General features: G+C 35.2%; 1 protein-coding gene across 10 annotated transcripts in view; it reads left to right on the top strand.

Annotated features, from left to right (window-relative positions):
- The window catches only part of LOC105732479 (tolloid-like protein 1), a 256428-nt gene that overhangs the window by 103187 nt on the left and 126167 nt on the right, over nt 1–27074 (top strand). For 9 of the 10 annotated variants that reach the window (XR_010345339.1, XM_012474568.3, XM_064383750.1 and 6 more), the window contains 4 exons: nt 16553–16663; nt 20223–20303; nt 21957–22109; nt 22629–22746. Coding sequence is in view for 9 of the 10 variants with exons in the window: in XM_012474568.3 (XP_012329991.1) it covers nt 16553–16663; nt 20223–20303; nt 21957–22109; nt 22629–22746 (463 nt within the window). In the remaining variant the exon portion in view is untranslated. Of the gene's footprint in view, nt 1–16552; nt 16664–20222; nt 20347–21956; nt 22110–22628; nt 22747–27074 lie in introns of those variants that run through there. The other variant, XM_012474571.3, reaches the window with a different exon arrangement.

Here is a 27074-nt window from a genome sequence, read left to right as displayed (position 1 = left end):
CATGGGAAAGCATACAGACCCAGCACCTTTTCAGCAGGTGAGAGAGTCGACCATTCAACTAAAAGAAAAAAAAAGGCTCTGAGTCAGGGAGCCAGGTAATCAGGCTCGGCTGGTCCCACCCCCCCACACACACACACAAACTCAGCAATTGGAAACATTCTGGGTTGAGAACTTCACAGCAAGCACAGCTGAATCTGGGATGGTCCAGCTCTGTGGGGGAGGGGCATCCTCCATTACCAAGGTACTCCACCACTATGAAGGTAGTCTGCCTTTGCTAAGGCAGCCCACTATTGCCGAGGCAACCCACCATTACAGAGAGATTCCACCATTACAGAGGTGGGCCACCATTGCTGAGGCAGTTCTAACTACACCCATATAAATAGGACTGCAGGAAAGTTCACATGGCAGCTGGGTGGAGTCCACAGCAGCTCAGCAGAGCCTCTGCAGGCAGACAGTGACTAGCCTGCCTCCTTGCTGGGCAGGGGAGTCCTGAAAAAAAGGCAGCAGCATAACGGAAATTCCTAAATAATGCCCTAACACCCTGGGACAGAGCACCTGGGGAAAAAAAGCAGGTGTATGAGTTCAGCTTCAGCAGACTCAAACATACCTGCCCAGCATCTCTGAATGAACAACGGAGCTCACAGCTCAGCATTTGAGCTCCTATAAAGGACAGAATGTCTCCTCAAGCAGCGCCCTGACTCCCGTATATCCAAAGAGTCACCTCATAAAGGAGAGATCAGACTGACATTTGGCGGGCATCCTTCTGGGACAAAGATAGAAGAAGAAGAAACTGGTAGCAAACCTTACTGTTCTGCAGCTGCTGCAGGTGATCCCAGGCAAGCAGGACCTGGAGTGAACCTCAGCAGTCCTACAGCAGAGGGGCCAGACTGTTAGAAGGAAAACTAAGCAACAGAAATAACTTCATCATCAGCAAACTAGATGTCCACTCAGAGACCCAATCTGAAAGTTAGCAACTACAAAGACGACAGGTGGATAAATGCACAAAGATGGGAAGAAACCAGTGCAAAAAGGATGAAAACACCTGAAACCAAAACACCTCTCCTCCTCCAAGGGATCACAACTCTTTACCAGCAAGGGAACAAGGCTGGATGGAGAATGAGTGTGATGAAATGACAGAATCAGGCTTCAGAAGGTGGGTAATAAGAAACTCCTGTGAGCTAAAAGAACATGTTCTAACCCAATGCAAAGAAACCAAGAACCTTGAAAAAAGATTGGACGAAATGCTAACGAGAATGGACAACTTAGAGAGGAATATAAATGAATTGATGGAGCTGAAAAACACAACACGAGAACTTCGTGAAGCATGCACAAGTTTCAACAGCTGAATTGACCAAGCAGAAGAAAGGATATCAGAGGTTGAAGATCAACTCAATGTAGTAAAATGAGAAGGAAAGAATAAAGAAAAAAGGGTAAAAAGGAATGAACAAAGTCAACAAGAAATATGAGACTATGCAAAAAGACCTAATCTATGTTTGATAGGTGTACCTGAATGTGACGAAGAGAATGAATCCAAGCTGGAAAATACTCTTCAGGATATTATCCAGGAAAAGTTCCCCAACCTAGCAAGACAGGCCAATATTCAAGTACAGGAAATACAGAGAACACCACAAATATATTTCTCAAGAAGAGCAACCCCAAGGCACATAATCGTCAGATTCACCAGGGTTGAAATGAAGGAGAAAATGCTAAGGGTGGCCAGAGAGAAAGGTCAGGTTACCCACAAAGGGAAGCCCATCAGAATCACAGCAGATCTCTCAGCAGAAACCCTACAGGCCAGAAGAGAGTGGGGGCCGATATTCAATATCCTTAAAGAAAAGAACTTTCAACCCATAATTTCATATCCAGCCAAACTAAGCTTCATAAGTGAAGGAAAAATAAAATCCTTTGTGAACAAGCAAGTACTCAGAGATTTCATCACCACTAGGCCTGCCTTACAAGAGCTGCTGAAAGAGGCACTACACATAGAAAAGAACAACCAGTACCAGCCACTCCAAAAACATACCAAATGGTAAAGAGCATCAACACAATGAAAAATCTGCATCAACTGACAGCCAAAACAGCCACCTAGCATCATAATGGCAGGATCAAATTCACACATAACAATATTAACCATAAATGTAAATGGACTAAATGCCCCAATCAAAAGACACAGACTGGCAAATTGGATCAAAAGCCAAAACCCATCAGTGTGCTGTATACAGGAAACCCATCTCACATGCAAGGATAAACAAAGGCTCAAAATAAAGGGATGGAGGAAGATTTACCAAGCAAATGGAGAGCAAAAAAGAGCACGAGTTGCACTTCTCATCTCTGATAAAATAGACTTTAAAGCAACAAAGATCAAAAGAGACAAAGAAGGACATTACCTAATGGTAAAAGGATCAATGCAACAAGAAGAGCTAATGATCCTAAATATATACGCACCCAATACAGGAGCATCCAGATACATAAGGCAAGTTCTTAATGACTTACAAAGAGACTTAGACTCCCACACAATAATAGTGGGAGACTTCAACACCCCATTGTCAAGATTAGACAGATGAACCAGACAGAAAATTAACAAGGATATCAAGGACTTGAACTCAGACCTGGACCAAGAAAATGTAATAGACTTTTTTTTTTTGAGACGGAGTTTCGCTCTTGTTACCCAGGCTGGAGTGCAATGGCGCGATCTCGGCTCACCGCAACCTCCGCCTCGTGGGTTCAGGCAATTCTCCTGCCTCAGCCTCCTGAGTAGCTGGGATTACAGGCACGCGCCACCGTGCCCAGCTAATTTTTTGTATTAGTAGAGACGGGGTTCCACCATGTTGACCAGGATGGTCTCGATCTCTTGACCTCGGGATCCACCCGCCTCGGCCTCCCAAAGTGCTGGGATTACAGGCTTGAGCCACCGCGCCTGGCTGAAAATGTAATAGACATTTACAGAACTCTCCAACCCAAATCCACAGAATATACATTCTTCTCAGCACCACATCACACCTACTCTAAAATTGACCACATAATTGGAAGTAAATCACTACTCAGCAAATGCAAAAGAATGGAAATCATAACAAACAGTCACTCAGACCACAATGCAATCAAGTTAGAACTCAGAATTCAGAACTCAGAATTCAGAAACACAGCTTCATGGAAACTGAACAACTGGCTCTTGAATATTGACTGGATAAACACTGAAATGAAGGTAGAAATAAAGATGTTCTTCAAAACCAACGAGAACGAAGGCACAACATACCAGAATGTCTGGGACACATTTAAAGCAGTCTCTAGAGGAAAATATATAACAATAAGTGCCCACAAGAAAAGCCACGAGAGATCTAAAACTGATACCCTATCATCAAAATTGAAAGAGCTAGAGGAGCAAGATCAAAAGAACTGAAAACCTAGCAGAAGACAAGAAATAACTAAGATCAAAGCAGAACTGAAGGAGATAGAGACACAAAAAACCCTTCAGAAAAGAATCAATAAATCCAGGAGCTGGCTTTTCAAAAAGGTCAACAAAATAGACAGACCACTACCCAGATTAATAAAAAAGAAAAGAGAGAATAATCAAATAGATGCAATAAAAAACGGTAAAGGGGATATCACCACAGATTCCACAGAAATACAAACCATCATCAGGGATTATTACAAACAACTCTATGCACATAAACTAGAAAACCTGGAAGAAATGGATAAATTCCTGTACACTTGCCTCCTCCCAAGCCTAAACCAGAAAGAAGCCGAAACCCTGAATAGACCAACAACAAGGTCTGAAGTTGAGGCAGGAATTAAGAGCCTACCATCCAAAAAAAGCCCAGGTCCAGATGGGTTCACAGCCAAATTCTACCAGACGTATGAAGAGGAGCTGGTACCATTCCTTCTGAAACTATTCCAAATAATCCAAAAAGAGGGAGTCCTTCCAAAATCATTTTATGAGACCAACATCATCCTGATACCAAAACCCGGCAGAGACTCAACAAGAAAAGAAAACCTCAGACCAATATCCATGATGAACATAGATGCAAAAATCTTCAATAAAATACTGGCAAGCCGATTGCAACAGCACATCAAAAAGCTTATTCACCATGATCAAGTAGGATTCATCCTGGGGATGCAACGCTGGTTCAACATACACAAGTCTATAAATGTAATTCACCACATAAACAGAACCAAAGACAAAAACCACATGATTATCTCAATTGATGCAGAGAAGGCCCTCGACAAAATTCAACAGCACTTTATGCTAAAAACTCTCAATAAACTAGGTATTGACGGAACATATCTCAAAATAATAAAAGTTATTTATGACAAACCAACAGCCAATATCATACTGAATGGGCAAAAACTGGAAGCATTCCCTTTGAAATCTGGCACTAGACAAGGATGCCCTCTCTCACCACTCCTATTCAATATAGTACTGGAAGTTCTAGCCAGAGCAATCAGGCAAGAAAAAGAAAAAAGGGTATTCAAATAGGAAAGAAGGAAGTCAAATTGTCTCTATTTGCAGACGATATGATTGTGTAACTAGAAGACCCCATCGTCTCAGCCCAAAATCTCCTGAAACTCATAAGCAACTTCAGCAAAGTCTCAGGATACAAAATCAATGTGCAAAAATCACAAGCATTCCTATATACCAATAACAGACTTAAAGAGAGCCAAATCAAGAATGAACTGCAATTCACAATTGCTACAAAGGGAATAAAATACCTAGGAATACAACTAACAAGGAACGTAAAGGACCTCTTCAAGGAGAACTACAAACCACTGCTCAACAAAATAGGAGAGGACACAAACAGATGGAGAAACATTCCATGTTCATGGTTAGGAAGAATCGATATCATGAAAATGGCAATAGTGCCCAAAGTAATTTACAGATTCAACGCTATCTCCATCAAGCTACCAATGACCTTCTTCAGAGAACTGGATAAAACCACCTTAAACTTCATATGGAACCAAAAGAGAGCCTGCATAGCCAAGTCAATTCTAAACAATGAGAACAAAGTGGGAGGCATCACCCTACTGGACATCAAACTATACTACCAGGCTACAGTAATGAAAACAGCATGGTACTGGTACCAAAATAGAGATATAGAGCAATGGAACAGAACAGAGGCCTCAGAGGCAACACAACATATCTACAACCATCTGATATTTGACAAACTTGAGAAAAACAAGCAATGCAGAAAGGATTCCCTGTTCAATAAATGGTGGGAAAACTGGCTAGCCATGTGCAGAAAGCAGAAAATGGATCCCTTGCTGAAACCTTACACTAAAATTAACTCCAGATGGATTAAAGACTTAAACATAAGACCTAACACCATAAAAACCCTAGAAGAAAATCTAGGCAAAACCATTCAGGACATAGGCGTAGGCAAGGACTTCGTGACCAAAACACCAAAAGCATTGACAACAAAAGCCAAAATAGACAAATGGGACCTGATCAAACTCCACAGCTTCTGCACTGCAAAAGAAACAGTCATTAGAGTGAATCAGCAACCAACAGAATGGGAAAATATTTTTGCAGTTTACCCATCTGAGAAAGGGCTGATATCCAGAATTTACTACAAACTAAAGCAGATTTACAAGGAAAAAACAAATGAGCCCATTCAAAAGTGGGCGAAGGATATGAACAGATACTTTACAAAAGAAGACATACATGAGGCCAACAAACATGAAAAAATGCTCATCATCACTGCTCATTAGAGAAATGCAAATCAAAACTACATTGAGATACCATCTCACGTCAGTTTGAATGGCAATTATTAAAAATCTGGAGACAACAGATGCTGGAGAGGATGTGGAGAAATAGGAACACTTTGACACTGTTGGTGGGAGTGTAAATTAGTTCAACCATTGTGGAAGACAGTGTGGCGATTCCTCAAGGACCTAGAAATAGAAATTCCATTTGACCCAGCAATCCCATTACTGGGTATTGGGTATATATCCAAAGTATTATAAATTGTTCTACTATAAGGACACATGCACACGAATGTTCATTGCAGCACAGTTTACAATAGCAAAGACCTGGAACCAACCTAAATGCCCATCGATGATAGACTGGACAGGGAGAATGTGGCACATATACACCATGGAATATTATGCAGCCATCAAAAATGCTGAGTTCGCGTCCTTTGTAGGGACATGGATGAACCTGGAAACCATCATTCTCAGCAAACTAACACAAGAACAGAAAATCAAACACCGCATATTCTCACTCATAGGCGGGTGTTGAACAATGAGAACACATGGACACAGGGAGGGGAGCATCACACACTGGGGTCTGTTGGGGGGAAATAGGGGAGGGGACAGCGGGGGGTGGGGAGTTGGGGAGAGATATCGGGGGAGAAATGCCACATATAGGTGAAGGGGAGGAAGGCAGCAAATCACACTGCCACACGTGTACCTATGCAACAATCTTGCATGTTCTTCACATGTACCCCCAAACCTAAAATACAATAAAAAAAAAACTCTATAGTGAAAAGTGTATAACAAATATTATATATTCAATATTGTACAAAATAATACAGATGAAAAAGAAAACATGGGTTGAATGATATTTATATAAAATTTAAAATTATTAAGCAAAATTAAGTACTATACTTTCCACAGATAAATATGAGTTTGGACAAATAGAAACAGGTATGGGAATGACAAATACTACATTTGTGATACTGTTTACTCTGTGAGAACACGGGGTCATGGTAATTGGAAGGGAAACATAGATAGTGTAAGCACTAGTCTAATAATAAAAATCTGAAATAAAAAATTTGCCAGGCATGATGGTGTGTATCTGTATGTGTAGTTATTCAGGAGGCTGTGGCAGGAGAATTCCTTGAGCCCAGGAGTTTGAGGCTGTCAGTGAGCTGTGATCGCACTGCTGCACTCCAGCCTGGGTGGCAAAGCAAAACCCTGCCTCTATGTAAATAAACAAATAAACAAAGATTTGAGGCAAAATTTGCAAGCTGTTCAGAGTTTTGCAAAATTCAATGGTGAGTATGCTTTTCTATATAGCTGAAATACATCATGATTTTGAAATAGAGAGGGAGAACTAATCTGGTTGACTGACTATGTTAACATGAATAATAGAAGAATATGTCAGTCAGGAAGGTTTTGGTTAGATGTGAAAAGTGGGGAAAAAAAAAAAAAAACAGTTTCAGAGGCAAATGTTGAAAGTGCCTATCCCAACTGTATCCATGTAGGAAGCTTCTCTGCATAAAGACCTAATGGACTGATATTATTAAACATTGGAAGCATATAAGTAATCTTCCTTGTTCTGGTTACATGTTTAACAAGCACTCTTCTAAGCATGATTTTTCTTCACATAGTTTTATTTATATTGAGAGTATGTTGGGCAGATACCCTGAGTGTCCAATCCCTTTTACAGTTCTTACTATGAGCTGGCACTTTATTTTCATGATAGCAATCTCATATGGGCTGTCTCAGGGATGTCTGTATTTCCAAGTGTAGTGGATTCCGGAAAACATATAAGACAGAGTTTCTGAGTTGGCAAGGCTCAACCCAGACATTAAATTCAAGCAAATTCATCAAAAGTTTCCATCTCCCTCGAAACATCCTTCTGTTTTCTATAGCATATTCTTCTTGAATTTAAGTTAGTGGTCTCTTGTGAAGCAAATTAATGGCTGTTACAGGCACAGCCTAAGAAAATTAAGTAATTCAAATGTGCAGCCAATTGTAGTGATAGGCTGTCATTCAGAGATAACTCAGGATTATGTGTAGTTAGCACCAAATTTACAGAACTGGTAAAACCAGACATCCTGTGAGTGGTTGCTATGGTAATATGATTAATTTTGGCAGAGAAGTCTATTTGTAATATTCAAAGTAACCTTCAAATACCTGAGCCTACTGGAATTTTTAAAATGGTAAATAGAAGGCAAAACAGTCAATTTAAAATGGACTTTAAGTGGTTGTTAAGAGAGCCTACTTGATGTTCTAAATTATTAATCTCTAAGGGATATTGCCTTATTGTTGAATTCCTGTCGCTTAGCACAATATCAGACACAAAATATAAGTTCAATAAATTATAATGATAATTAAATCATCTCATAATTTTTGAGTATAATAAAATGTTTTAAACAGTTCTTTAAAAAATTCTATTATTTTTGGAGGGTTTCATTTTAGGCATTAGTTTGATTTGTAAGCCTCTGATGACTTCATTAATGTGGCTTAATATCAATGAGCTCTTTACAAAATTTTAGGCCCTAATGGTAAACTACTGTATTTCTAAAATTTTGCACATGAGTAACCAATATAATTATCTGAAACTCAGATAATAAGAGCAGCAGATGATAACTGCCTTCATCCTCTATAGAGTTTTTTTCCCCCCATGATTCTTCTAGTTTACTGAAAAGGTGGTTATCTTTCAGTTAACCAGTTAATTTAATAGATTTTGACACTCATTCCCCAAGAGATAGTGATTACCGAAATGTTTTGGATGTTATATTGTTACAAGCAAGATAAAATACATACAAACCTGTGGATTTTTTGTTTGTTTTTCAAAGATTACAAAAGGATTCCTTCAACAGTTTTTTTTTTTTTTTTCTGCTGTGAATAATTTAAGTGGAAAATTACAGTTCTATCTTGGATCCAAAGATTTACAGAGCTGATAAGCTTTGAGTCAAAGTATGCATTTTAAATTAGTTAATCAGTCATGCTGCAGGGAGACTGCAGGGTTGGATGGGCCAAATTTCCAATTTATATCTACTAGCTAAAACTTAGCATGTCAGTTCTACATATGTAAATTTTAAAAGGACATACTAAAGACTATAATTTGCTGATATTTACGAAAATTTTATTTACTTAGTATTCATGTGCATCTAAATTCCAACGTCTTTCCTTTATTATCTCAAACAAGCTTTGAAACAACACTGGCAGATTACTTAACACTGAAATTACACCTAGAACATGGGTGTAGCCCAAGGCGGTTTTGTTGCTACCAGTATGCAAGTTATGATGAATCTATTTGCCTTTAGTAAATGTTTTCTTTGCACGTCACCTTCATTTTTCAATTAAATGTATCCTATCCCTGTTTCTGCAAATCTGAAAAGAGGGGAATCATCTGTTTCTTCATTTCCTATATGAGACTGCTGTGGTTAAACTGGATCATCAGCATGATTTCAAAGGGAAATTCTTAGATGATGCTTCTGACTCGGAATAATTTTACTCTAAGAAATGACCTGTCATCAGTACTAACAGACTCTGCTTTACTAAGCAAAGTGTAGATGCAAAATAATATGATGGACAATAAGAGAATGGGAAGTTTTTTAAAATGTAAATTAGATAAGCGAGTTAATAGTATTAGTCGATGCCACAATTTTCTGTGGCTCAAATGGAATAACATCAGTGAGGGTGCTTTATTAATAATGTGTCATGCATTTAATAGTAATACATGTTACTGACACTATGAAACTTGTAACATAAAGCTGTAAAACATTGAAAATAATATTGAGAGGGATATTTCATAGATCTTCAATTTTGTGCTTATTTTAGAGTGAGTAACATTCTCTTTAAATATTCTTTCAATTATTTAAGGTCTCTAAGACTATGAAAAAAAGAAATAGAAATCAATATATTAAGTAAAGTTTCAGAGAGTCAATGAGTTTTTAAATTTTGGAAAGTTGATTTCGCTCAGGCCATGTTGTTTTATGGCTGTGCAGTGTGAGGTATTAGCCAAAGAGAAAGGACTCCAGACTTTGATATATGCTGAAAGGGAAATCTTTTACAATGATAACAATAACCGGAAAGGCTGGAGTACAGATTTTCTCAGTCTATCATAAAAACAGACTAAACGAAAATGGGTAAAAGTGGGGACAAAAGGTTCTTGTGTTTGCGTGAAGCAATGACCAACCAGTGGGTAAACCATAGAGCAGTGTATATAAAAAAGAGCAAATTTGCATGAACAGTCTTACTTCCAGAAAGAGATCAAGATTTACTCCCAGACCTAGTGTCAATATTTAGAAAATAAGGAAACTTAATTCAAAAAGAAGTATCGGAGTTGACTCCTACCCTGGCCACAAATGTAAACAATTACAAGCGTAAGGGAAGAAAAAAACAAATGTTTGCCCTGTCCTTACAAAGTGGATGATGTGGGAAATATAAATAAACCAAATCTCGCTAGTCGTTGATTATATACTTAATATTTGAGCAGTGTAATAATGGAAGTTTTTAAAAATTTGTGAACTACAATAATTTATTTTCCTAAAGCTCAGGAAAGAGAATATTAGGCCATACACACAAAAAAGTTTCAATATTTACTTTTACGTTTCTGGATCAAAGCACTTTTCTGTAAATGTTTTCCCTTTTGAGACAAAGAGTTCAGAATGAATATTTGTGGTATGAGTGATATTTTAAAAATGTCCTGAGAAATCCTATCCACAGACATTGTGGGCTATAAAAGCAGATTGATATGATATTTCAATGGATCTTTGTTATGGGAACAATTTTGTTTTCTGACCTAAATAGAAAGATGTGTTTATTTGGAAATTTAGCATTTAGTCATATCCATAATGCAAAATTATGTTAAAACAGAAAAGGATTTAAAAAAGGCAACATACTGTTTGTGATCTAAGTTCGGAATGGATTGATCAATCTTGATTCATCTTGAAACTAATAAATATCATGAAAAATGCCTTTCTTACCAAATATTTTCATATTCTGGTGGAACAGTCCTTGTATCAACAGAATATATCTGTATATGTATATAGATTTGTATTGCACTTCAGATTGACATCTGGTTGTGTATTGAGGTTATATTCTATTTCATGATTTAATAAGTCATTGAAGAAGATGGTGTTTAACTGGAGGAACAGCTCTATGCTCTTTGAAGGAACTTCTAAATTTGAAGTATCTTTGGACAGTTTCTTTCTTGTTTTCTTCCTAGAGCCAATTATCCAAAGTCTAGCTTTCTTATTTCGTACTCCTACCATCCTTCAAAAAATCTACCCTGGGTGAAGACATATTGTTTTCAAATGGCCAGGTAAAAGTCAGGTTCCTAGACATACGTTCTAATCCAGTGTGTGAGGAAGAAGGAGTAAACAATTTTATTTAACTAAATGTTAGTACTTAATTGCAAGCACACTTTTTAATTGTAGATTAGACTCTTCTGTTGATTTTATGTGGTAATGTATGGTAAAAGTGGAAAAATAGATTCTGAAAAAAATAAATGGTTAAAATAAAATATTGCATGAGATGCCTTTGTATGAACAAACACTAAAATAATTGGACTGCAAATACTTTCTTCTTTATTATTAGAAATTTAAGAAAGATACATTCTACATTAAAACATATTTTTCTGAAGAGTATTTCTGATTCTATGTAAGATATTTTTGTATTTATTTTTCTATTGTATGAAGAGCTTTTGAGATTTTAGATATTTGTTTCTCAAATTTGGAATTTGGAATTAACTTCGTGTGCCATTTTGGTGGAAAATTTATTCTATGCATATGAAATGCCATCAGAAAATTATTTTCTCTTTTAACTGGTGTAACATTAGCTAAAATGTATATCTTAGAACTTTCACCAAGTCTTACTTTTCCTCGGGAATTTGCTCAGTGGTTGTCAATCATGTAAAAATAGTTGACTTTTGAGACTTCACTGCTGCCTTTGCCTGAGAAAATTTTCATTATGCCTTCATTGTGAGCAAGAACAGTTAAAGCAGCCTTCTCAGAGCTTCACATGACGTCATCTTTCATCCCTAAATCCACTATCAATAAAAGCAGAAAGCTTAAACTGTATCTGGAAAAAGTATAACGAACAAGTGCTCTTGGCTATTGTTGAATCTTTGAGCTATCTCTTCCAATCCCATAAATCTCAAGATAACTAATCTTCTAGCTCAATAATGTATTTCCTGAGCGTATAAGTATGGTGTTTGAAGAAAAGGGACACGTTTCCCATAATTACATTTAATGATATATACTACTAAAATAAAAAAGAAAGGTAGGGTTCTTTTAATTGCTTTAAAAATCTTTATAACAGTAATCCACTAGAGATTGAAGTCCTTGGAAATATTTATTCTTGGAACAGTAAAATATCTAGTATTTTGGTTCTTAAGGCAACTTTGTCAAATAGGTAGCACATCTAGCCTCATAAATTCTTATATGGACTCTTTTGTTACACACAACTTACTCTCCAATTCATGGTATATTCTCATTCACATTTTTGTGCCTCAAAATATGTAAATTGACAACCTACTTATTTCTGGTACTATAGCATTGAGGATTTTAAGGTGAGCAATACATGCTTCCTGTTGTCAGTATTTTCAAAATTAGATTGAGGAAGCAGATGATTGAAAACAATTATGAAATCCTGTGTCAGACGTTAACATGACAGAAGCCCAGTCAGAACATGAAAGTAGAGATACTGAATTAGGTCAAATGGGAAGAGCAGGTTTCTGAGAAGCTTTTCTGGGGAGGCCTAACGAGACTCAATTTTCTGGTCAGTGTGCTCTGGACTGGCAACCAGCTATCAGATATCTTAGTGTTAATTCAGATAAATGTATTCATTTTCTTGAGCGTATTTAGTTTCCAAGTATTTTCTCCTGAGTGGACAGAAAGGCTTCACCCTTGGCTACATTAGTGGTTTTTTACTGGATGACCGACTCCTTTTAACAATCTACCCGGGACTTTTCCCAGAAAAATATGTGGTGTTTGTGTTTATAAATTCATACATATTTTTGCATGTAGTTTTTAAGAAATCACAAATTTAAAGCCGCCTCAAAGCTGATGGCCTCAGCTTCAGACTGAAGAGGTAGAGCTCACTGAGGAATTGGGGACATGGGTGGAAGTGGCAATTTTTAAAGTTAAGGTGTAGGGAATCACAATCTTGAATTGCTTATTCTCATGATACATTATTTTATAAAAAGCACTTATTCTCAGTATTACAATAAAAGCACTTTGTCTGCTTTAGTCTCTGATTTAAAACAAAAAACAAAAAACAAAAAACATGCTTGTTGTGCATTGACAGCAAATAACCTTTAGGGGAAAAACAAAACCTGTGGTTTTCCATGTAGCTTAAAAATTGTTCTCTCTGACATTTAATTTTGGCCTATTGGTTAGCTCCAACTCCCTATCTGACCATAAGAATCCAAGCAGAATTCCAAACACGTAGTAAATATTCTAATTCCAGTTGAGCATTTTCCTAGTATCATCCCAATAACCATTTTCCCATTTTTTTAGTTCTGATCTCACTAACCTCAAATCACGTATTAAATGAGCCAAATAAACGACAATTCATACTTTTAAGACTGTTTTTCTCCAATTTTGTTTTTTGAGGTAAAATAAATACTAAATACCACATAAAAATGAAAAAAATTCCAAAGTGGATTTGAGAATTTCATATGTATTTTCGCAACTAAATATCAAATTTATATTAGAATATAATGCAAATCATAATACATATAAGTATAATTTGCCATGGTCCAACTCACTGTGCCAATGCATAAGTAAAACATTTTAGAATACAGAGATAGGACATAGATTTAAATAGAAGATGAATTAAGGAAATCTTTAAATGTGTGCAATATAAAGAAGAAATGCATTTTAAATTATGTGACAGGTTGAAAATTCTGACATGTCTTTTTTCTGTTGAGCATATCAAGATTTAAAGATGTATATGGGTGACAGTGCATCAAGTCTGGCCCTAAATGAATTGGCTTAGTCACTCACTATTGTTTTCTTTCAAAGAAATATTTGGTTTTCTCCTGAAGCAACTTATGGTGTATTCAGAACTGTGAAACTACCCTGAAAAGTTATTAGTTTAGAAAAAATAACAATAAATAAATGGGCTTATGTCCTCTGGAACTGTTTTTTTTCTCCTTTTAAGTATCATCTGGCCTGGTGCCTTTTCTTCTCTCCAGAAGTAATGCTTTTGCTTCTGTGAAGTGATTCATCCTTGGACTGTTGACCTGTGTTTGATATAATCCATCAAGACATGAATCCTACTGCATATAAAAAGCCATTACAAGAAAATAAAAATCTAAAACACATTTAAATTTTATTTTATGTGTTCTGCTTTTATTTGAAACGTAGTATTGACGAAGTACATTTTGCTTGAGTTGAGTGCCTTGATTTTCAGGTCAACCGTCTGACTCAAAGAAGAGTGAGAATTTATTCTTGCAGAACAAAATTAATACTAATAAAGATGACAATGGCAGTGATTTGAAGTGACTGGGAGCTTGATAAAAATGTAGAATCTGAGGTGCCTCTCCAGACCTACCAAATCAGAGTCTGCATTTTGGCTGGATTCACTATGATTCCTCTGCAAGTGAAAGTTAGTGAAGCACTGCTTCAGAGACTAGTGGCCACCACACTCTATCAGCAGTAAGAAAGGAAAAGACAGGCTGCAAATCCCTGCCGGGGGAGGCTTGCAGCTTTTTGCATCATAAATGCACCTGATGGAAGTTTCAAATAACTAGTCAACTTCGATTTACCTTACAATCTAAAAAAGCATAACATTTATTTTTATGAAAACCGACAAGCCTTATATTATAATTGGCAAAATATTTAACTTGGGTAAGTTTCTTGGGAGGTCTGGCTTTAGGGACACCGGAGCATTGGTGTTTTCTGTTGCATATGTACGAAGCTGATTAGAATCTGGATTCAGTTTCAGGCATCAAAACCACCCTCTTAGCTAGTGTTGTAAACTATTCTGTACAATCTTTGTGGCTTTGCTGCTATGATAGTGAACAACAGTAAGCATCCCTTTGCTTCTTTAGACTGCCTTTCTATTGGTGAGAGGGGCAGTGAGGAGTTTAAGAGAGAAATCTAAATATAATAAAGATTTTTCCATATGTTGAAGTGATAATCTACATTGTACTCATTTCTATTTTCTTCATTTCTAGATTTACACATAAATCTAACACCCTCCTTCTTATCTCATGTCAGTTTTGCACTGGATGAATTATTTTATATGATAAGCCTTTGATCAAAGCCTAAAGCATTGCATAGCTTTTAGGACTGAAGTTTAAACTTCATAAATAAGCTGATTTAAACTTCATAAATAACTAATTCTCTATACTGGTAAACTTCATAAATATTAACATTTAAATCCAATAAAACACAGTAATTTGAAAAGCATAGATTTTGTCACTTTCTAAATTGTAATGTATTTTCTTTCTTTTCCTTTTGGTTTTACAGAAAATAAAATCTGAAGAAAGTTAAAAAGTAAAGAAAATTGGTAATCCTGAAAAAAACAAATATCCCTATATTTCTAGGCATTTTTCAGTGTTCTGTCTCATGATTAATTTATTATTTCTCAAGTTTTCTGTGCTTCCTGAAGTTACTATGCTTTGATTCTGGCAGTACTAAGGGATTGGTTGGTTTAGTTTGTACTCAGATAAACAGGGAGGCTATTTTATTGTCTCACTAATGTATATGACTAACCTGAAAAGAGAAATTTACATACTGGTTATCAATGAACTCTCCCACGGGGTTTCACAATGGTTTATAGAGTTTTGCTTTATTAAGTAGCGTAAAAGAGTAGGTATAAAAGATAGAGTCAGAATGTGCTCAGTTGCTCACTCCTGTAATGCCAGCATTTTGGGAAGCTGAGGCAGGAGTATTGCTTGACGCCAGGAGTTCATTACCAGCATGGGAAACATGGCAAAACCGTTTCTGCACAAAAAATACAAAAATTTACAAGCGTTACAAAAATTAGCCCAGCTCGGTGGAGTGTGTCTGTAGTCGCAGCTACTTGGGAAGCTGAGGTAGGAGGAGTACTTGAGCCTGGGAGGTTGAAGTTGAGGCTGTAGTGAGCCGTGATCGCGCCACTGCACTCCAGCCTGGTGACAGAGAGACCCTGACTCGAAAAGAAAAATGCAAAGACAGAATGAGAGTGTTTTCAGGTTTTAGGATAATGACTTGGAGCCTCTTGAAAATATGGACCATGTTATATTGGTCATTAAAGATCAAAAGTCTGGCATCTAGTCGTTGCCTAAATAAATGCTGACTTAAGTATTACTTTTGATAGTTATAAATCCATTTTACAGAGACTCAGAGGCAATGCCCTTTTAGATAAAGTGTATTATAAAATATATGAAATGTGATGAATGAATTGCTGCAATAGCACAGTATTCTTTTGTCTTGATTGCACCTTGCATTATAAAATTAACTTAGTTTATAAAATATCACATGGTTTAGTTGTTACTACCTTTTCGTTTTCCTCTCAGTGAAGACCTGCTGGACACAAGAATCCACAGAAAATGCAGTCATTCTTACCAGATTTTCACATATTTGCAAATCGGCTCATGATTGCTATTTCCTTCTTTAGAATCCCCATAAATCAGTAACCTTCTTGTTCAAGGAAACTATTTTTCCCCTCTCCCCAAACAACAGTGTAAAAAAATGGAGTCATTCCTTTTTACAGGTGGCTAATATTTGTCCTGTAACAGGTCCAACACATTCAGTTAGGATTACTTTCTGAAAGATGTGTTTCTATCCAGACCATGTTTCTATATTTTTAACAATGTTTTTCTAATTAGCTTTGTTGGTATTGATTTCACTGAAATATTTTACATTTTAATTCAACTTTTCTTTTTTAGCTATATTTTGGGGTGATATTGCCTTAGATGATGAAGACTTAAATATCTTTCAAATTGATAGCACAATTGACCTTACACAGAACCCCTTTGGAAACCTTGGACATACCACAGGTATGGTTGATTGTTTAAGAAAATTTGTCTTCATTTTGGGGAAAATATACTCTTGAAATGCTATAAATATATTTGGATCATTTTTAGTCTCCTGTTAATCAACTCTTGACTTCCTATGCACAAATATACATATTTAGAAATGCAGGTTTTATTCACAGTTTTAATTTTATTAATTATTGATATTATTATTTTTTACCAAACATGTTGTAGTATTTGCTACATACTAGGTCTGGTTTAAGTGCTTTGCAGATATTAACTCTCTGAATCTTCATAACAACCCCATCAGGGTCGATACTAATATTACTATGATTTTAGAATTTAGCAGATTGAGATTTGGAAGACTATATAGCTTTCTCATTGTCACATCATCAGGAAGTGGCCATGTCAGAATCAGAATTCAATTCTGAGAAAAGCTAGGTTTCATCCTCTATGCTAAGTTGCCTGTCATTTGGATATTGAATGGCAAAATATGAATTATTTGTAGAGAAATTATATAGAAACATATTTGGAAAATGTATATGTCTATATAATTTTTGTGAAAACCCCAGAAGGCAATTTTAATTTTAGTTGATTTGAACATGTATGCCCGTATGAAACTTGATATATGTAAAAGATTATTTCAGTTCTCATTAAAAAAAATTTAAACTAAAATTTAAAAATTCATTATAGTATCTTGGTAAAATTTTTACTCTGTATAATATTTTGGAGAGAATTGCGAGGCTAGAAAGTTAAAATTTCTTTTTGTGATTATATTCATAGCTAAAACATTTATTTCATGTCATGCTTTTGATTTCATTGCGTTCTCCCTTTTTAGTATTTTTATTTTCTTCTATTCTGTAGAAAATACCATATGTAGTCCTTTCTGGTATCTAACATAAATATATATTAAGGACTTAAGACTTTTTACTGTGACTTTTTACTTTGCCAAATTTATTTATTTACTTATTTTTTGCAACTCTTTTCTATGACCAGTTTTAAATATATAGAAATATTTCTACCTCCTTAGATTGTAAAATAGTGGTACTCTTACTTCTTAGATTCAGCAGTTTTTAATAGTTTATTATTTTCACTGGGTGTGTTTGTGTGTGTGTGTGTGCATACATGCATAAGTGTGCTTAAAACAAAATTTGAAGTCAATTGCAGGAAACACAACACTTTCATATCATTAGGTAGTCTAGCATGCACTTTGTAAGAATAAGGATATTATTCTATATAATCAAAAACCATGATCATTTATTTAAAATGGTAAGTATATAAGAGAAAGCCTAAGAAATTCATCTAAAATAATAACACATACTATTTAAAGATAGTATGCTTTGTTGTTTGTTATGCGTAGTCACAATCTTTTCTGAAACATATCAATATGGGGCTAATCTTGCTGCGCAGTGTCATCACAGATAGTGTATCCTGTAGATTATGTTCATTGCCCAAATATCCAGTTGCTGTGTCACCTGTAATGCTGTCATGGAGGCAACATATTCTGGAAAGCTGAGCAATGATACAACAATAAACTGCTAGATTTATTATAAGTTGCATTTCCAGCTTCTTTAAAAGTTTTCATTAGCTCTAAGCTTTAAATCATTTCTTTGACCTGCCTTCTCCCATTATTTTGAAGGCATCAAAATAATCTATGATTTAAAAATTTTTTAATATTGTTCTTTAATTTTATTTATTGTTAAACTCAGAGACTGTAACAATTGGAAGAAAAAATGCTATTTTAGACATAGAATAAAACAGATTATACTGATAATAATAAAGACATTTATTCTGTCTGGTTTCGGTGGCTCACACCTGTAATCCCTGCACTTTGGGAAGCCGAGGTGGGCGATCACCTGAGGTTGGGAGTTCAAGACCAGCCTAATCAACATGGAGAAACCCTATCTCTGCTAAAATTACAAAATTAGCCAGGTGTGGTGGCACATGCCTGTAATCCCAGCTAGTCAGGAGGCTGAGGCAAGAGAATCGCTTGAACCCAGTGGGGCAGAGGTTGCGGTGAACCGGTATCGTGCCATTGCACTCCAGCCTGGGCAACAAGAGAGAAACTCCATCTCAAAAAAAAACTTATTTGAAATTCTTCTGTGGAAGGTACATGTTTGAAAGTTCAATAGTAACTTGCACTATTCAGTTACATTTCAAACAATATAATATGAATATAGTTGTTACATAATGGTCATTTCAAACATCATAGATACCATGCTTTGAAAATGTTTCTCTTCATTGCTTAGGAATGAATGTATTTAAGTATTACCTCATCTTTCTAAAACGTGCAAAGAAAAAATTTCAAAAATGTTTCTTAAGATGTATGGCAAAAATGTGGCCATGTAATGCAAGCAATTAAGTAGATTATTAGTCAGTGAAAAAGCATTCTAACTTATTTGCCTTATAAGGACTTATTGATTTTTCTTTTAAGAGACTTATATGGCAATAAATTTTATTATTATTTTTTAGCTTCAATCTAGGTAATTAGGTTCAGTATAATTTTAAATAAAAAATAGATACTGGGAGGAAATAGTTCAAGTGATTTGTGAATAGTTTGTTGTCTTTGTGGAATTACTGCTTTCTTTATCTAAGCCCAAAGACACTCTATGAGCCATACATACTCCGTGTTAGTACAAATTCATAGGCAGTTTTTAACATGTCATTAGTGGTTATATTGGTTGGTTGTTCAATGATAACTCTTTCTTATTTGTCTAATAAAAATTCAAGGAGAATAGAGAAAATAGGTGACAAAACTGAGAGCAGCGTTTTATAAAAGCCCTGAATGATAATCTGGAGAAATGCTCTGCTTTCTGACTTAAGACAGGAATCTACCTTTTCTAGGTTTTGTTGGTAAAATTGCAAGAACACATATTGCCTTATTTCTACACTTTCTTATTCCTTTTGCACTACAGACTCTTTTTACACTCTGTGTTTTATAAATTTTTCAAATTACACAGTGTAACAGAATATATTTTGCAGCTGAACATTCGTTTGGATTCTTGTGGCTTTTTCCACATTGTGTTATTGATTTTTATAAATTCAACTAGATTTTCAAAATGTGGTTGAATATATTGTTAAAATGTCATATGCTTTTAAAAAGTTTTTGAAGTCAATGGAAGCTTTGGAGGAAAACTTGCACTACACATTTGCTCTTTTAATGTTTTTATTTCCATTTGCTTATTTGGCCTCTGAAAATATTCAGTTTGCATTGGGGAAATAGCTGGCATGCCATCAACAGGCAGAGCAACTTGCTGCCATGCTACATAACACTATGTGATGTCAAGGTCACAGTAAAGAAACATGCTTCAAATTATCAATAGATGACTCGATTGTCACGATGTCCAAATAAAGTCATTTAAATTGCTCTCTGAGTCTCCCCATCCCCTTATTTTAGTTACCAACATTGGTTGCTGGAGAATTTTTACCCTCTTCAACGATTCATGGATATTCATAATTTTAACCCTTTAAGACCACATAAAAATGGCCAAAGAGAAACCAATGTTGCCTATGACTATTTTTTATTTGCAATAATTTTAACATATTTTGAGTTTAACTTAATTGTTACCTTTTATTCTTTAAGGTGGACTTGGAGACCATGCTATGTCAAAGAAGCGAGGGGCCCTCTATCAACTTATAGAGAAGATAAGAAGAATTGGCTTTGGTATATCAATGTTTAAAGTTGCAGACGCTTGACTTGATGTACAGTAAATATTATACTCATAGCAGTTCAGTTTATTAAAATCAGTGAGCCATTATGATGTGAAGTATGTAAAGGATATTTTCTAAAAATTTTTATTTTGTTAGCTCATATTTGATCAAAGCCTTTTAGAAATCATTTGGAATAATTTGAAATGTTTCTTTGTTTTAAGCCTCTCTTTGTTAAAACATGTATCAGGTGAATATTTTATTATTAATACTTATATCCAGTCAATTAGGCATCACACCAAGGTATTTTTAGAAACCCTGGAGTTGCGTCAATTGTAATCAAATGAAAAAATATCATGGTTATTTGTTTTGAAATAAAATCTACTTAAAGTAAAATGAAAAAACTAATTACTGGATTAAAAAAATGTTTTTGACCAATCAAAAAAATATAAAAAGGTTATAAATGTATATAACTATGATATATGACTATTTATAATCATTTATATATATAAATCATATATTTATATGTTTATATTTATATGTATATTAATATATATTTATATATAATATATACTATATATTTTTTATATTTTTTATATGTATATTTTTTGTATATATAAATATATACAAACATTCAGAAAAACTGTCTCTGGTTTCATAATTAGTTAATATTTACGGTATTGAATGTATTATAAGCTATTTGTAGATTTTAGAGGTTTTTTAAAAGTCCCATGTGCATAGCTCGTATTCTAACACTTCTTAAATTGATGGATTATTAATTAATGCTCCCAGTACATACTTCCAAGGAATAATTTTCCCAAGCAAAGACACTTTGCTCCAGGCTATTGAAAAGACAGATATGTTAGGGACAGAGTCCCTAGTTGTTGTGTCAAAGTATATACCAGTGGTAGGATATTCATATTGACAGTAACAGATAAGAAAGAATTAATCACGTAAATTTAGGAAAAACAGCAACAAAAATATCATGAAAGGCCACCAAGAAAAGGAAAAGGCTATAGACTTGAAAGCTGCTCCAGAATAGAATGGATTTTGTTCATGTTGCGTGCTGACCTCTAAATCCTGCTGCAGACCTTAATCTGAATCCTGAAGAAACTGGAATGGAGATAGCTTTTGGCACAGGTGCCTGAGACCATGTCTGTCTCAATGTTACTTCATTTACTATCTGTATAATGTAATATTCATAATTTTAGGCTGCGCTATAGAATATCAGTTCAGATTTGAAGGATTAGGGAGTAGCAGGAGTAACAAGAATCTTAAATATCATGGGACTTTATTAAACAAAATCTGTTTTAACTGTTGGTGAATTGTTAGTGAGCTAACAAGACAGGAAACAGAAAACAGATTTTTTATGGCCTATAAGCCTGCCTGACTTCTATTCACTTAGTCTGTTGTATGGATATTCATCAAAAATTCAATAAAATACTCACAGAATATTAAGAAATAGTATTTTGACATTAAATACATACATATTTTAGTGCTTTTTTTCCAAGTATATCATATAACTGAAGTTTTTCTTTAATGCATTTTGACTTCCAGCCTTTATACAAAAAATATGTAAATAAGACATTTTAACTTTTGTCCTTTAAGAGGTAAATGATTCCCTGACCAAGAACTTCTGTTTCACAGAATGTTTTAAATGTCACTGCAGGCTTGGAGCAAAATAACACAGTTAAGGGAAAAGTACCCCTACAGTTCTCAGGACAAAATGAGAAAAATCGAGTTCCCAGAGCCGCTACATCAAGATCTGAAAGAATATGGCCTGGAGGCGTTATTCCTTATGTTATAGGAGGCAACTTCACTGGTAAGACACTCCCAGAGTGTCTGTTTTGATAAAGAAATAAAAACTTTCACACAGATTAAGTGTCTATTTTTATAGAATAGGATACATAGTATTAAGTCAAGGTTGGAAAATACTGCATTAACTTAGGTTATTAGTGTAGAGTGTCTTTGAAACTGAAAAAATATCTTTAGTCTTGTGTTCTAAGAGTTTAAAGCACTGTTCTGGTTTTTAAGTGGAGTTTCAGATGTGCCTATTAAATTTGGAAGCTGATCACTCTTCAATTGACAGGAAGAATGTATGTTTCATTTATAGAGCCTTGTAAACACGTATTTGTAGAGATAGTGAGCTTTAGCCCTCTGATTATAAAGTGAGTGTCTGTTCTTAACAATGACTCATCTGTGGTGCCATAAACTGGTATTCTTTGGCTGATGATAGTGGTGGCATTCTGCACTACTCAGCCAGACTTAGGGTAGAGGATCCAGCAAGAAGCATTCTTTCTGGGGCAGCCACTGTTTTATTAACATCACACATTTTTTCCAGGCAGCCAGCAAGCCATGTTCAAGCAGGCCATGAGGCATTGGGAAAAGCACACATGCATGACTTTCATAGAAAGAAGTGATGAAGAGAGTTACATCGTGTTCACCCATAGGCCTTGTGGGTAAGTAAACTAGGGACTGACTTAAGGGAAATAAAATTAAAAGGAAAAAAAATTAAATGTCCACAGGTAAGATTTATTTCTTAAGACTTGCTTTGTATTTTGGCCATGAGAAAGTCTGGATTCTATGTAAAAAATATTATATATTAGGTATGTGTATTCTTTGATCACAGAAATCTGGGCATCTACTGCAAGGGTATTCTTTTCTACCACCCCAGTTAATTTCTTTCTTTTTTTTAAATATATATTTTATTGAGTTTTAGGTTTTGCGGTACATGTGAAGAACATTCAGGATTGTTGCATAGGTACATACATGGCAATGTGGTTTGCTGCCTCCATCCCCATCACCTATATCTGGCATTTCTCCCTATGTTATCCCTCCCCAACTCCCCACCCTCCCCCCGCTGTCCCTCCCCTAGTTCCCCGCCACAGACCTCAGTGTGTGATGCTTCCCTCCCTGTGTCTATGTGTTCTCATTGTTCAACACCCACCTATGACTGAGAACATGCAGTGTTTGATTTTCTGTTCTTGCGTCAGTTTGCTAAGAATGATGGTTTCCAGGTTCATCCGTGTCCCAACAAAGGACACGAACTCATGGTTTTTTATGGCTGCATAGTTACTTTCTAACAGTGACATTGCCAACGTCCCACTCACCTGAACTAGAAACTTTAGTATAGTTGACTAGGGGTTCTGTTGTGCTGCCTCTAAAATCCGTGCAGTAAGTTTCTATTGTTAGTCACTATATCCTTTGATTTCAATTTCTATCCCATGTCAATGTCCTAGTTCATTCACATATTTATCATCTCACACCTGGTCTGTTCCATTTACTCTCCTGTCTGTCTTCATCAATTCACTGTGATTAAAATTATCTTCTAAAAATTCTGATCAGAGCAGGATACCACACCTTCTGAGATTCTTTGGTGTTTCCCCTTACCCTGGTGTCATCTAGATTTGCAGTGGTTCAGGCTGGTAATCCCAACACTTTGGGAGGCCAAGGTCCAGACAATTGCTTCAGGCCAAGAGTTTAAGACCAGTCAGGGCAACATAGCAAAACCCAGTCTCTACAAAAAATTCAAAAAATTAACCTGGCTTAGTGGCTCACACCTGTAGTCCTCTAGCTACATGGGAGGCTGAGGCAGGAGGATCTCTTGAGCCCAGGAGTTTGAAGCTGCAGTGAGCCATGATGGCACCACTGTACTTCAGCCTGAGTGCCAGAGCAAGACCCCAATCTTAAAAAGTACATTAATACATAGATTTGCTTCTTACAGGATGATGACAAATACTTTCTAGTATATATGCCATATATATAATATTTAATATATATACTTTCTAATGTATTACATATGATATATATACTTACAGAATATATATATACACAGATACTTTCTAATATTGTATAATTTAACACAGGGTTTTCCTGACTTACATTATTTATAAACAAGTATTTTCTAATACATATATTAGAGATATATACATAGACAAATCTTCCATAACTTATAGATATATACCTATATAGAAAGTATTTTCGATATAATACATTATATAATACATTTGTATTATATTGAAAATACTTTCTATATAGGTATATATCTATGAGATATAGATATATATCTATATCTAGATATATCTAAATATATCTATATCTATATCTAGATATTAGATACTGCTGTGTGAAATTTCAATAGATATTTTTAATTCAGGGTGCTAATGTACATCATCTATATATCTTTATGTATCTAAATACATTATAAATATATATTATAGATACATTTAGATATATTCTTTATATATCTAAATAAATTATAGATATATATTATATATTTAGATATATATAGAAATAAGATATATCTAATGTATCTAAATAAGATATATCTAAATATATCTATAAGATATAGATACATTTCTACATAGATATCTATATTGACAAATACTTTATAGATATGTAAGTTATATACAGATATATAATATATATAGAAAGTATTTGTCTATATAGATATATATCTATAAATTCTACATATAGATATGTAAGATATATATAGGAAATACTTGTCTATATGGATATATAAGTTACATATATATGTAAAGTAATTGTCTCTCTATATATCTGCAAGTTAGAAATGCTGTGTTAAATTTCAATAGGTATTTTTACATCAGGGTGCTAGTGCACATCATCATTATTATTACTTATTGAGACAGTGTCTCACTCTGTTGTGATGGCTGGAGTGCAGGTGCATGATTGATCGTAGCTCCGAGGCTCAAATGACCCTCCTTCCTCAGCTTCCTGAGTAGCTAGGACTACAGGCCTGTGCCAGCATGCCTAGCTATCTTTTATTTATTTTTTTTTTTGAGACAGAGTTTCATTCTGTCACCCAGGCTAGAGTGCAGTGGCACAGTCATGGCTGACTGCAGCCACAACTTCCATGGCTCAGGTGATTCTCCCACCTCAGCCTCCCGAGTAGCTGGGGCTACAGGTGTGCACCACACTTCTTGGATAGTTCTTTTGGTGTTTTGTAGAGATGAGGTCTTCCTATATTGATCTCAAACAACTGGGATCAAGCAATTTGTCTACCTTGGTCTCCCAGTGTGCTGGGATTACAGATATGAGCCATTGTGCCCAGCCTCTGATTTTTTATTTTTAATAGAGACAGGGTCTTGCTGTATTGCCTAGCCTAATCTTGAGCTCTTGGCCTCAAGCAGTCCTCCTGCTTAGGCCTTTCAAATTGCCGTGATTACAGCCATGCACCACCACACCAGGCCATGAACATTATTAATATTTAATTAATTAAAGGAACATGTTTTCTAAACTTATTTTAAAAGGGAATACCCATTCTACCCTTTTTAAAGTGAAGAAAATGCATCAATGTTCCAGAACATTATGAGAAATACTGGCCTTAGAATAACACCTGAATTCCTTGATACAACATTTTATGAATGCCATGAACTTACCACACCTTCCATTTTTGGCCTCTACATCTCTCCAGAAATCCTATAATCCAGCCAAGATACAATTCCGGTAGCTCTCCATGCAATGTCGTGTACTTTAGAAGACTTTTTATCGTACAAGTTTTCAAACTTGTCTCCCTGTATTTCTAATTAATTGGAATTTATGTCTAAAGATGTGATTAAATTCAGCTTTCTTGCTAAGAACACACAGTAGCGTATGCTGACTACTTGATACTGCATCATATTTGAAGACACTGCCACTTTAACAGCTGCTTCAGTGATTGATCAGTGGATTAAAGTGGTGCCAGCCAGGTCCTTTCATTGTAAATATACCTTTCATTGCAGAATAAGGGTTTTCTAATGCTATTCTGATATTTTAGTTCTTCTGAATTTATTGGCTGAAATTATTCTATGAAGTAGACTTTTTTCTAAACTGCTATCACTATATGAATACCCTGTTGTGCATTTCATAAAAAGAAGTCAAAATAAATGCTTAATTTTTCTTGAGGATATAATTCTTGCCCTAATGATGTGTACTTTTGGGGGAAATATGTATAGTTTCAAGGTCTTGGAGGGGGGCATTATGTCATCTTTGTCTTGCCATATTTTCCTAGAACACTTATTTAATTTAATGTAACATATTTTTATTTTCGACCTATCTGAGGGTTTTTGAGAAAAATTATACGTCATTACCCAGATATTTTTGGATAGTTCCATACATTTTTACTTATGACTTATTCAGCAGTGTTTCTTTCTAAATTACTTTAATTTTTGCTTGATATGTTTTGGTTACATTTGAAATACCTCCTCCGTCTTAGCTATTTAATTTTTAAAAGATCCAAATCTAGACTATCCTTCCATCTTTCTGGTTATCTAATAGGAATGGATATAAGCTTATCTTACATATTTCTAAATACATAATCTGTTCAGATCAGTACATCTTTCCTCCTTCCCACACATCAATTTTGTAAAACACATCCAAATTTCTGATCACTTATTATTTTATTGCCTAATTTCTGTTTGCAATAAATTTATATTTGTATAAATTATATTTTATTTATTTTTGTAATTTCCCATTTCACTTGTTTTATCCTCCCAAACTGTTTTTCACCATTCACTATCACATCTTCATGTTTTTGCTCATGATAGTTTGCTGCTTGGAATCCCTATATCTTTTTTTTTAATCAGCGGAAATCTTTCACATCTTTCATTCTCACCCATCCCTGAACTGCTTACAGTGGGATTTTCCTCTACCTTTAGCTGTAATCGTAATATTACCACAGCTTGTCCAACTGTCTGTCTTTCTCAATGAGAATGGGTAACTTACCTCTATGTCCCTCATGACACCCAGCCCACTACTTTACATGTAGGTGATCAAGAAAGTATTG

Source organism: Aotus nancymaae, unplaced genomic scaffold, assembly GCF_030222135.1.
Source record: "Aotus nancymaae isolate 86718 unplaced genomic scaffold, 86718_ANA_hifiasm-v0.15.2.pri h1tg000033l, whole genome shotgun sequence".
Classification (NCBI taxonomy): Eukaryota; Metazoa; Chordata; class Mammalia; order Primates; family Aotidae; genus Aotus; species Aotus nancymaae.
Note: the sequence above shows the minus strand (reverse complement) of the source record. Positions and strands in the feature narration are given on the sequence as shown.